General features: G+C 44.4%; 1 protein-coding gene across 2 annotated transcripts; it reads left to right on the top strand.

Annotated features, from left to right (window-relative positions):
* Nucleotides 1–1,923: 1,923 nt before the first annotated feature.
* On the top strand, nt 1,924–12,176 carry LDHB (lactate dehydrogenase B). Of its 2 annotated transcripts, none has more exons than XM_083181650.1 (8): nt 1,924–2,047; nt 7,031–7,164; nt 8,018–8,132; nt 9,230–9,403; nt 9,827–10,000; nt 10,074–10,191; nt 11,237–11,360; nt 11,897–12,176. In XM_083181650.1, the coding sequence occupies exons 2-8, from the start codon at nt 7,036–7,038 to the stop codon at nt 12,062–12,064; spliced, it is 1,002 nt and encodes a 333-aa protein (XP_083037776.1). In that variant the 5' UTR covers nt 1,924–2,047; nt 7,031–7,035; the 3' UTR covers nt 12,065–12,176. The 2 variants fall into 2 exon arrangements, with proteins under 2 accessions (XP_083037776.1, XP_083037775.1); XM_083181649.1 differs by lacking the exon at nt 1,924–2,047 and adding an exon at nt 3,327–3,484.
* Nucleotides 12,177–12,864: the final 688 nt, after the last annotated feature.

The raw sequence follows: 12,864 nt of genomic DNA, 5'->3' as shown, positions 1-12,864 counted from the left end.
TGAACCCATATGGACCAGGTATCAGATTGAAGGCCCAGCGATTTGGGTTCGACTGAGATCAACCTCGAGCTTCTGTAATGCCGGAGTGGGAACTGACAGCCGTTGGAACCGGGTGGAGGTCGGAATTAGCGGGTCCCATATTATCCTATGGGGACAACGTTCCAGGTTTGCCTGGCGGTATCTCTGGTTCCCGGGGGGCTAGCGGCACGGGGCTGGGCTCGTTGGAAAGCCCTGACCCTCAGCTACAAAATGGGCCTACTTGGAGAGTGAGCCTGGAGCTGTAGCTCCTTCAGGCCCATTGTTAATCCGGCCCTGCCCATGACACCAGGGAAGGGCATTGTAGTGGAATTGGCATAAAGTCACAGACACGAGTGTGAGAAGCCCCCACTGTAGAATCCTTTAAAAATAGACTAAAGACATACCTATTTACTCAAGCATTTCACTGACATCCACTGTTAAGCTTGTTTTGTATTTTGAGCTGTAAAGACAATGGTGAAGCACTTTGAGTTCTATTGGGAGAAAAGCGCTATATAAATATCATCATTATTATAGACACAGCTGCAGGAAAAGAAACAAGGGGGGTTATTCTGGTTGATTGAGTCCACCAAAACCCACCCGGCGAATGGACGCCCACCCGCCGCCCCCTCGAATTGCGGGTTCGCCCGCACAGGCTGAGAATGGATGTTTTGCATAAACATCCATTCGCATGCCTCGAGTAACCGCCCACATCTTTCGATGGTCTCCGACCATCGAATGATGTGTTGCGTACACGCATATTTAAGTAACTTTTAATTCACTTACATAGGCGTGCACGCTGGCCCGGATATGGCCGGCCAACTGATATCCAGTGATGTCAGCTACCCGCCCCCCGCATCAGCGTCACTGCCTCATTACCATGAGAACGCCCAGCGTTCTAATGGGAACGCCCATGGAACACTGGCCATTCCCATATGGTAATGGGGCAGCCCGGCGTCCCCCGCCCATCTCCGCCCCCGCATGCCGCCAAGGGTGCGTGCACCCGGCGAACCGAAAGTTTGCCGTGGGTGCACGCACCATACGCCTGCACATGCGCAGATACCCACCTGCGCAGACATGCAACATCGTTCCTCCGTGTGTATGCCATGAGAGAATAAGGGTGAAATTTACTAAAGGAAATTTGTAAAAAATAGGTGTATTTTTATCCAGAAATACACTTATTTTTGACATTTAATATCCCAAAAATACGGCAATTCGTATTGGTATTGATAGCACATCAATACGAATTGCCGTATTTTCAGGATAGTAAATGTCAAAAATAAGTGTATTTCTGGATACAAATACACCTATTTTTTACAAATTTCCTTTAGTAAATTTCCCCCCAAATATCTCCTGCTTACTAAGTAAGTGCATGCAGTCAAAATCTAGTCAAATTGCTTAGAAAGTGATTGCAAATATCTGTGTGTACAGAATGTGAGATACTGATCGCAAACTCTCATTCTGAACCACTAACAGGCCTTTTTTTGAAAAAGCAAAATGGCTTAGCACAAATCTCTGCATGTGTATGTGCTCTCCATGGGAGATCTGGACACCAGGAAACCACCTACCCTAAATTTAGGGTTGCCTACCTGACCCTCTCCTTCAGGGAGAAAATGCTCTGTTCCTGGACTTCCCTGGTAATGTATGATTGCCAGCACCTGTGATAAAACTCCTTTTCTTAGCAATAACCTAGCTCCGCACAGGTGATGGCAATCATACATTACCAGGGAAGTCCAGAAACAGAGCATTTTCTCCCTGGAGAGGGTCAGGTAGGCAATCCTTCACCTACATAGCTTATGAAAATGGCTTAGCACACATCTCTACATGTGTATGCCCCTTATCTCAGGTGCTACTGAAACCATTAGTAATCACACAATCTATGCACTGTGTTAGCAATCTGCCCAATTGATTATTCCACATCAGCTGTGACCTAATTAGGCCCAATGACAGATAAATAGCTGGGAGCCAGGAGCATGAGGCATTCTCCCCATTGCTGGACACAGAAGGATCTCTGCAGGCTGCACTTAGGAAGGTTTGTCTGTGTGATAGTGATGTTAAATCTCTTTAATTGGTTTTCGGCAAGTAGAGTAGTTGGTAACTGTGGTACAAGGGCTGTACATTACAGCAGGCTGATGCTACTAGCTTTCAGAGTCACTTGGTTGCTGGATATGCTGTAATTTCCTCTGCAGGCATTCTATGGAACACAAGCTTAAAGTTTGCAAACAGGTCTGACAGCCACAGATGTCCAGTGCAGTGGTTCTCACATCGGTGCAGTGGCGGAACTCCCGGAGGCAATGGAGCTGCAAATTTTTAAATTTTGTATCCCTATCAATCCTTGCTATGATCCCTCCTTCCCTGTTCTTGGCTGCATCCCCCATAGGTTACTTTGGTGGATGCAAAGCAGCTAACTGTATTAACATCAGGCAGTGGGTCTTGGGGCTCCTGCAGGTTAATACACAAATGAAAGGATCACATATTGCAATGCGATCCTGGGTGGTAAATGCTGCCCAGTTTGCATATATGGTCCAATATAAGTGCCCCTAATAGCAGGGGCGGCTTTAGGGATGACGGCGCCCCTAGGCACAACAATAATGCCGCCCCCCACCCCCTGTCTTAGTATATTATTTTTATTGATTACTTATAAGCCCTCATTTGATAATAGCCAATATAATGGATTTATAAAAAAAAAAGCCAATAACTGTGACATGATCTTTTATTATGAATATATTACTAAGTAGGACAGTTTACAGGGGCAGTATCTGCTTGTCCTATCCATTTACACTCTATTTGAGATGGAATATGGTACAGTACAGTGGATATTTTGCAGTTATTGGTACATTTTGGGCTGACAGTACCATCACAGGCATCCAAGTGCTGCCCCCAAACTTGTGCCGCCCCTAGGCACGTGCCTCATGTGCCTAATGGGAAATTCGGCTCTGCCTAATAGTGTAGGTCAGGATGGGGACAGTTAGACCCTGATATTGACCATCCTGTATCCCTGTTGAAAGGTAAACAATTTATTATAAGTGGCAGTGGTATTAGATCCTGTACAATCCATATTTTCTATTCTTATCAATACAGTATATTTAACCATAGATCTGATTTTATTGTAGAATAGTATATGGGGTAACTAGTCTCAGCCACAAGAGTACAGCTACACTGCTGCATTGTGCCAATCTGATGAAGCCTGTGATGCCCTCCTAACAATGATCTTCCTCCTTGATCTTCCTCCTGTGTATGGCCTTGAAGCTGTGGCCTAGGCTAGGAGGCGTGAGGTGGAAGGCTGGGCTCTGGTGCCCTTGCAGAGCTGTCCTTGGAGGGGATTGAGTGAGGTGATGGGGTGTGTTCCTGAGCTGTAATGATGTAGTCACAGCTAGGAAGGCTGCAGCCACTCCTCTCACTCTACAGACAGCAGCAGCAACAACAGAACACACATCCCATCCGCCTCTCTCCCACAGCCTTAAGACATGTATGTATAATCTCTGTTCAGCTCTACGTACCTTGCTACACCTGTAGTAGCTGTGCTTCCAGCACTGAAGGGGTTAAACCTGCTGTCTTTGTCACTGCCTAATCTCCAGTGCAGCACAGTCCTCCTGCTTCATTAGGGTTGTTAGATTCCTGTATCTGTAGGAGTACCAGGGTAGCCTGGGTGACCAAGGCAACCTCTTGGCAATGGTCCCCCTGCTCATCCTGGCACCGCTCACTACTGGTCTGCAGGATGCGGGATGGATTAGCATTCATACCAATGTGCCAGGGCAGAAACAAGATGGTTATTTGTACTCTCCTGTTTATCTCTGTTCTTTTTCTGTTAGTATATCAGTATGCTGCATGGGTGATAGGACGTGATAGCTATCTGTGGCCTGTGTATAATGTTGTGCATTGTCGCAGCCAGCCCCTGGCCTCTTCTCAGCAGTCCTACACAGGCCTTTATTGTAGGACGTGAGCTGGAAGCCTGCCAATGCCTCATGCCTGCATTTAAAGGGCCCAGTAACTCCTGTGCAGTGTTTCTGCACACTGACAGTATGCACATGTTCTGTCTTGGCCTTGTAGTCCTCCAGAAGGAGGCGGATGTATGTCCTGGCACACCTCCTCAGGATGTGCCTGTCTGTAGCTATGCAATGGCTTCTGCCTCATTGCTCACGTTACAGTAACTGCATGTGTCTCCTTCCTGCAGTCGTCTGATAAAGAATACAGCAGATTAGTTATGACTGGGTCATAGCGATGGTGATGTGTCGGACATCTGTGGTTACTGGAAGTCTGTGCATGCATTCCCCAGGCTTAGTTATTACATAGTAGTCCCTTCCTATATGCGTGGCCACAATGAGTGCTAAGCTGGCTCGCAGAATGCAGTAATCTTTTCATCTGGTTAATGTAAATGTTTACACACTGCAACATCAAGACATAACTTGTAACTGTTTATGACGCATGTAAAAGTCGACCTGCAAAACTGCACATAATTTCCCAGGCATCTACAGAGCGAGAAACTAAGATCAGACAAGTAACAATTGTTCCCTTGGTTACTAGGTTTAGGTAACAGCTATACACCCCCCCCCCCCCCCCCCCCCCCCCTTGCCTTAACCCACATTCTGGGTCTAGACTGGTTTGGTAGCACAAGGGGTGGAGACTGTATGATAACATCTAAAGGGCAAGTGGAGGTGTTGTCCGTATTATCCAATCAGGTTGAAGCTAGCACTTTATATAGTGCAGTGGATTAAAGTTGGCTGGAATTCAGCAAGTTATGGGTAAGACGTACACATGCCCTCTTCAGCTTTGGAAATTGCTCAACTTCCTAATGTGTTATTGCTGACCCGTTTCTCAGGTCACAAAGCCGGGGCACAGATGTAGTCACATCGCATTCACCTGTTTTTATGAACCACAGGTGAAGCTAATGCCAGCTGTGATTCTGTGAGGAGACCAGGGAAACCTGAACTGCATAGGAGCCCTAGATCATATTTTCTCAATTCAATGCACAGAGCAGCAGTTTTCAAACTGGTTCCTGACCATCTTAGCATGGGTTCTCAACGCCATGTTGTAACAATCAGGTTAATGTCTCCTCTGATCGCTCAGCCAATGACCCAAGGAGTCTTAAAAATCATGGGTGTACTGAACACTTTATTGTATATCTGGGGGGGCAAAATCTCTTGAGAACCCCCTTATCGAGAAGGTGTGAGTTCTACAATGCTGTATGGAAACAGTGCCATGTACAGCAAAAGTCCTAAACTCAGCCCACAACAGGTCATTCCTTATTTTTAAGAATTTCTGTCTGGAATATTTATACCCGGCTCACCTGTGCATGTCTAAAGGTGCATACACACTGTAAAAAATTGGTCAAAATATCTTTCAGTGTTTATACAATGGAATGAGGATGCGCATACCCGCCAGTTTTTCATCAAGGTTGTTCGCCAACTGTGCATGCAGCTCTTTTTGAATATCTTTCAAAAAGAGCCTATAAACTGTAGCTAGGTCTGTCATCAATATCTTTTCGTCCTGGACACTGGGTTCAAGGGAAATGTCTTTCAAAGAAATGGTCAAAAACTGTACAGTGTGTATGCACCTTAAAAGAATGCCTCAAAACATAACCTGGAGGTGCTTGAGAACATTTGATTTTAAAATGTGCCGTTTTTAATTTATCTCTCATGACTAGATCTCCTAGAACAGCAGTCTGCTTTAAATAAAAGCTCAACTTTAGATGTTGCGCAAGTGCATAACTGCCATAAAATCTAACACTGCAGTATAACTATATATGTGACTGTCCAAATCCATGTAGTTCTTATCTCCTGCCTGGGATGTCGCTGTCTGCTGTGGTGTCTTTATCACATTGGGGCCTGTAGCTCAATACAGACCAGACTGTACTAGAAGCACCAAAGCAGACAGCGACACCCCAGGCAAGAGGAACCTCTCTAGTAGAGTGAACACTTATGTGAAGCTTGTGTTCCTCCCATACACTATCAAATAAAGGGTTAATTGAGGCTGGTAAGAAGCCCTGTGCTGCTTAGCTATGTACTGAATACATCAGCATAGCTGAATAAGGAAGTCTTGGGTAAGTGGGGACCAGAATAGCTGGTGTAAAAAATGTGTTGTGTTTTTTTTTTTTTTTTTTGTCCACTAAAATGTAATTGTAGGCTCTTGAATCGGGCCGACAGCTTTGGTCAAGATAACATAAGTAAATGTGGCTGTTTAGCTGTGCTAGAAGTAGCAGGATTTCTAGTTCCATAATTGACCTCTTCAGCTGTGTACACACTGTGCAATATGGTCGCTGAGCGACCATATTGCCAGTGATTTCTTTGTGCTGCACCGATAAATCGCCAGGTGCACTCTTCCATGATCGACCCTTTAATGGTCACTGCTGCTGCGACAAGCTGTTTTCCTCTGCAGCAGAATCTCCTTTTCATCAACGAGCATCTCTGGTCGCTGATGAAAACTGGACACGGTGCAATATATTGCACTGTGTGTGCACAGCTCTAGATGTCTGTCTCTATAGATGCCATGCAAAGGCTCGTTTTCTTTTGCGTCTTAACATAATTGTAGGCCAAGGCAATGCATTGATGCCCATAGACACCCATTCCTATGGTAAAAAATATGGGCCTCCAATTGCTTAGCTTCTCCACTACTCCAATGCAGTCAACACTCCAGTGGACAGCCATCTACCAATCAGACATGGGTATAAAATGCTGCTTTGCAACTGGCACATCTGGGAATCGGGCTCCACCTGCCTTCCAAGAAACTTTAGGTCCCTAGAATTGTGGTCCCCTGGCAGCTGCCCATCCATGGTTCACAGAATCCAGGAGAACTTGCCACCTGTTAGGTCTTGGCATTTAGAATTGGGTACTCCACTGTCTTAAGAAAATGTGTATAATTGGTTTCAGTGCTGTTGGTATTGTGTATGCTGACTCTCCTTGAATAAACATTGCCGCTAATTCTCATTTTCCTGAAATGAGAACCTCTGCTCCTAACTCCTCCTAGTTAACTTTTCATTTATTAATGAAAGCGCTGATTTTATCTGGTTTCTCCTTAGCCACCATGGCAAGTGTACAAGAGAAACTCCTAACCAGCGTTACAAAGGACAAGACGAGCATTCCTAAGAACAAGATAACAATCGTAGGGGTCGGGCAGGTCGGCATGGCCTGCGCAACAAGCATCCTTCTGAAGGTATGTGCCAAATATAGCAAGGGAAACAATTGGGCATGTGACAGTCACCTGCAGAGATGACCTTCAGCAACCAGTCTTTAGCCTTTTAAAACATTGTCGGCTCCCGTCTATCTGTAAACGCAGATTGCTGATGGGAGGCTCTAATCCAGGCGAGTAATGCACTAGAAGTCGGACCTGACGAAGTGACAACGCCTGCCATGTCAAATCTGAACAGTGTCATAGTGGAGAAGCTGGCTGTAGCCTCTGATTGGCCTCCCACTTAACCCATAATATACTTTTCTATCACTATACTTGGTTCAGTTCTATGTTTAGTGTAAAGGGACACAATTATAATCAGTATGCTCTATGGTGAGTGACTGCTAGGAAGACATTAGCTTGCACTTTCAGGTTAGTGTGGGGCTAAACTTTCCTAATAGCCCAGGCAATGTGTGGATCTCCTACTGTTGTGAACTAAAAGTCCCATCATACCTTTCCACAGTCTTGATCTTAGCAAGCAACGGCTATAGAGCCACAGGTTGCCAACACCTGTACTAGCCTAACCATTCAATGGTTGGTCTGTACAAGCTTCTAGTGCTGTTGACTTGCTTCATCTAAAGAATTCAAACTTACTGTGGATTAAGTTCCTTACCTTGGGCTAAGGGCAACGGACATAGTGCAAACTGTGACATTTAAGTGATTAAACACTGTATAAAATGACTTGCTGTATTTGAAACAAGTTTTGTTTAGTTCAACTTTGTTCTTGCAGAGCTGTTATCTGACCAGCTTGATCAGGAAAGATAGCAATGGTGGTACTCCTGCCCATAATGTGATCAGCATGACTTGTAGACTTGCCTTCATATGAGTGTCTTTGTAGGAACTGTGTGAGGAGCTTGCCTTGGTTGACATCCTGGAAGATAAACTGAAGGGTGAAATGATGGACCTGCAACATGGAAGCTTGTTCCTCAAAACAAAGATTGTGGCTGACAAAGGTATTTATGCCCCCTCAACAGTCCAAAGTTCAGTGCAACAATGGCTTGTCCTAATGGGTATGGGTCATTGGGTTGACCCATATTAGGTCAAAATGCATTGGGTTGACCACTGAAGGTCAACATAGCTTAGGTTGACCCATGAAATAAGTTGGCCTAAGTAAGGTAGGAAGGCCGACATCAGTTTCATGTGTGTTGTCATGAATGTCACCATGGACACCATAAAGTATTCCACTGCGCTTGCCATGCTTCAGGCACGGTGCCTTGCTGGGCTTGGCACACTATTTTATTCTCCCACCATGCCATAGTTGGTGGTAGGGCATGAAATACCGCCTGTTGGCTCAAAAAACATGACTCGTGTTGACCTTCCAGGCCTGTCAACCTTAACCATGATCTACTTCATGTGTTCTAAGCCATGTCGTCCTTCAGTGGTCAACCTAAATGGGGTTGACCTAGTGACAGCATCCCATCCTGATCACTACACCTACAGAAGTACAGTTTGGCCACCTGCTGTTCTGTAGCAGCTGGGTCCATGTGCACCTGCCACTTCTGAACATGGCCGTTATAATATTTCAGTACGGGGAACATCTCTGCACTTTAGTTGTATGCATCATATTCTGCTTGTTGACTTTCCTCCTATGATTGCTGTCACTGCAACACCTTTCTCATGAATTAACATAGACCACCTTCACGAATAGGGAAGTCAAGGCACAGGGCATCTTGCACTAAATGGAATGGGTCATGTAGGAGTATATAGCCTGGCCACTCCATCATATGGCCATGTACGCGCTCAGTCTTCTACTACTTTATCTACCTTTTTTATTGACTTGACTCCCTAAGGGCCAGATTTATCAAGCTTTAAAAAATAAAGTGGAGAGTGATAAACGGCCAGTAAGCCCCTCTGTCATATTTTCAAAGACAGACTATAACATGCTGGGTAGGAGTTGATTGGCAGGCTGTTTATTACATAGATAGAAGCTTGACACATCTGTCCCTAAGTTATGTATTTCATGTCCTTTGCTTAACTTCACAATGTCTACATACAGTAGTACCTAAAACTAGACACTATTGCACCTGGTCTGTTCTTTCCCTTTCTGCAGATTACCATGTAACCGCAAACTCTAAGATTGTAGTTGTGACTGGAGGGGTCCGCCAGCAGGAGGGGGAAAGCCGTCTCAACTTGGTACAAAGAAATGTCAATGTCTTCAAGTTCATTATTCCTCAAGTGGTGAAGTACAGTCCTGATGCCACAATCATTGTGGTTTCCAATCCAGGTAATCAAAGTATTGTTTCTTTCTACAAGAAACCATGCATGTTGTGGGATTGAGGTTTAATAATGTTGCGGCAGGGCAGTAGAGGGCCCAGGTACTTTTCTGGGGGATTGGTCTAATTGGGTTGAGGTGGGACCATGCATAAAACAGAAACAAAATGGCACTCTAAGCACCTCCCTGGCCGCACTACAGTATGTGGTAGTTGAGAAGAGCTACTGTACTCCACCCCTTACTGCCACTGAGTGGGGGTGGAAATTTGTGTCTGTTCTGGTTAGCAGGTACAGTAGCATGCATCACCCCTTAATAGGATGGCAACATTAGTGCACCTTAATTAATAACCTGTTGTGTATTCTATGTGTTAACTTTTGTTCCTCTGCTGGCTATCGGATGTCTAATGCAGATATCTTTCCATTCCTCTCCATCTAGTTGACATCATGACATATGTTACATGGAAGTTGAGTGGCCTGCCACAGAACCGTGTCATTGGCAGTGGAACCAACCTGGATTCAGCAAGGTTCCGTTATCTAATTGCTGAGAAACTTGGTATCCACCCAACCAGCTGCCATGGTTATGTATTGGGGGAACATGGAGACTCTAGTGGTAAGTAGCGGACACTGGAAAGCCAGTGCTCTTGAAATCCTTGATGTGGTATAACTTGCACATCTTCTCACAGTGGCTGTCTGGAGTGGTGTTAATGTTGCTGGCGTTGGTCTGCAGACTCTTAATCCTGCAATTGGAACTGCTGAGGATAAGGAGAACTGGAAAGATGTACACAAACAAGTAGTGGACAGGTATGTACTAACCTACTCCACACTATGAAAACCGATGGCTGAAGTCCAGCATGGTAAGAATGACCCTTGTAAGTCATTCTAAATTTGATAGTCAAAGATTATACCAGAAGTCTTGGTCTGACTGCAGTGCCCAAGTAGCCAACATAATTTGTTGCTTTATGCTTTCTATGAAGACTACAATCTTCATTACCCAAGCAGTTCCATACCAATAATTGATCTAAAGATGTGGTGTTGGATGGAAGCTCCGCTACCTGGTGGCATGTGCAGAGGTAATACAAAACCTTAACAAACATGACATTTTGGACCCATTTTAATGTGATCTTAAATGGACAGCTGAAGGGATATAGGGGCAGATTTATTAAGCTTGGAGAAGAGATAAACTGGAGATAAGTGGAGAAAAGGTAAAAGGAGATAAAGCACCAGCCAATCAGCTGTGTTTGAAAAAGACAGTTGGGAGTTGATTGGCTGGTGCTTTATCTCCTTTTACCTTTTCTCCGCTTTATCTCCAGTTTATCTCTTCTCCAAGCTTAATAAATCTGCCCCATAGAGAACTCTCTGAAGACAGAAGCTGTTATGGCTTGTGAGCTTTAAATTGGACTAACTGTAGTTTGTATATACTACATTCAATTGAAGTACTGTCTACATACAGTATTTAGTCCCTTGTAGAATACAAAACATAGGTGTGTGATACTCAGGGCTGCTGAGAGGATGGGGAGCAGGTACGAATTACCAGGGCCCAGCCTTGCTTTGGGGGGCCCGTCAGGGGCCTGGTCTGACCCCCTTCCCCTCCATCTCTCCTGGTTGGCAGCAGAACACACCTACAGCATGTGCTGTGTTGACGGCAGGCTCAGCATGAGCATTTCGCTGGCCTGCTATCAGCACATCACATGCTGTAGGTATATGCTGCTGAGGGGGTGTGGCCTAATCACAGGATGGCCACACCTACTGCAATTGGACCATGCCTCCAAAATTTTACCATGGCCTCGGCTGCCCTGGTGATACTTGTAGACTATGTTTAATGTAAATCCATGTTGTGCCACTACAGTGCCTATGAAGTTATCAGGCTTAAAGGTTACACCAACTGGGCAATTGGAATGAGTGTGGCTGACCTGTCTGAATCCATAACCAAGAATCTGAGCAGAGTGCATCCTGTCTCCACAATGGTGAAGGTAAGGGGACCTCATGGTAGAATGAGTTTTCACCTCTAACTGACTTCAAGGAAGTCTGGCAATATATATGTAGAATCTCTATTATTGTACATCATGCAATTAGTTGCTTAACTGACTGGTAACTCCAGGTGCTTAAGACTGATGGATCTAAAGAACATGGTTCTAATGACTTAAGCCACACCTGTAATGCATCCATACAGGTCATTAATTGAGTTAGTATTAGCGTGGTGTTCCTAGATAAACCCACCATTGACATCTAAAATGGATCGTAATAGTACATGTTAAAATTAATTGCTAGAAACTTAATTTTTCCAGATTGCTTCTAGGAAGCCTTGTTCATATTACTGGCTAAGACCTGCAATACCTAGCATGGAGAAACTGAAGGCTTGACCAATTGCAAAATCCTACTTTATGCCGTTACAAGCAGGCTTGTAACTACAGCCACACCCTCCTTGCAAGTAGGGCTTAATGGTTTTTAGGGTGTTTAGGGTGAACAATTTATAGACAAATATATCTTTTTTTTTTTTTCTTTCTAGAATCTCTATGGCATTGAAAACGAGGTCTTCCTGAGTCTGCCCTGTGTCCTGAACTCCCAGGGACTTGTTGATGTTGTGAATCTGAAGCTAACAGACTCTGAGGTTGCTCAGCTGAAAGCGAGTGCAAACACTCTGTGGTCCATCCAGAAAGATCTTAAAGACCTCTAGAACACTTCCTGCACGTGGTCTGCACACAATGCCTTCGTAGAGTTCCCTAGTTTGTTATATAATAATTTCTAAACTAAAAGTAGTTGTAATAATAAAATGTGGTGGAACAGAATGGCTTCTTGTGGAGTTCTTGGTCGGGAGTTTTACTAAACAAAGAACACTGCCATGATTATATATGACTATTTCCTAAATATGCAGGAGGCTTGGAAGAACCTGTGCAACCTTCCTGTTGAATAAAGTCTGAAAATATTTCACCTCTCCAGTACTTGGGACAACCTGGAGAAAATAAGTTTATGAACAAAGTTCGATGGCTGTTCTTGCCTAACAGGAAGGTAGAAAAACGTGGCCAGTTTATACTGGATCTTATTGACCATGTAGATGGTTAAACTCTCCTAGAGGTGCGCAGCTTTATAAGCCTATAAAGATAATTAAAAGGGATTTTGCTTGCTGTTATTTGGCAACAGGTTCCAAATGGCTTTTAGTTTTGATACTAACTGCTCAAAGCATTCACACAAACAATAGATTCACATGAGCAGTCAGTCTACAAAATGCAAATAGTTTGGGCTTGTCCTGATCTAAGACGGTACTCTTGGTTGTGGGGTCCTAGCTTCATCCATCAGGGAGGTATGTATATTGTGATCTTAATAGTTAAACTAGTTAAACAAATCTAACTATTGCATAGTGTGTATCAATGTCACATCTAATGTGCTGCACAGTGGGTGTCGTGATTTGATGTAGGATCGATTGGACTCTGTCAGTCTCTAAAGCTGTGTACACTAAGCGATATCAAGCAAAATTGC

This window comes from Crinia signifera, chromosome 4, assembly GCF_055691185.1.
Source record: "Crinia signifera chromosome 4, ASM5569118v1, whole genome shotgun sequence".
NCBI lineage: Eukaryota > Metazoa > Chordata > Amphibia > Anura > Myobatrachidae > Crinia > Crinia signifera.
The sequence above is the reverse complement of the archived record's forward strand: the minus strand, read 5'-3'. Positions and strand labels throughout refer to the sequence as shown.

What these genes read in the sequence shown, in the direction of transcription:
- LDHB (XM_083181650.1), top strand. Translation starts at nt 7,036, where the DNA reads ATGGCAAGTGTACAAGAGAAACTCCTAACCAGCGTTACAAAGGACAAG. An exon ending in CACAAACAAGTAGTGGACAG is followed by an intron (nt 10,192 to 11,236) that starts GTATGTACTAAC and finishes GTGCCACTACAG; the next exon opens with TGCCTATGAAGTTATCAGGC. An exon ending in CTGTCTCCACAATGGTGAAG is followed by an intron (nt 11,361 to 11,896) that starts GTAAGGGGACCT and finishes TTTTCTTTCTAG; the next exon opens with AATCTCTATGGCATTGAAAA.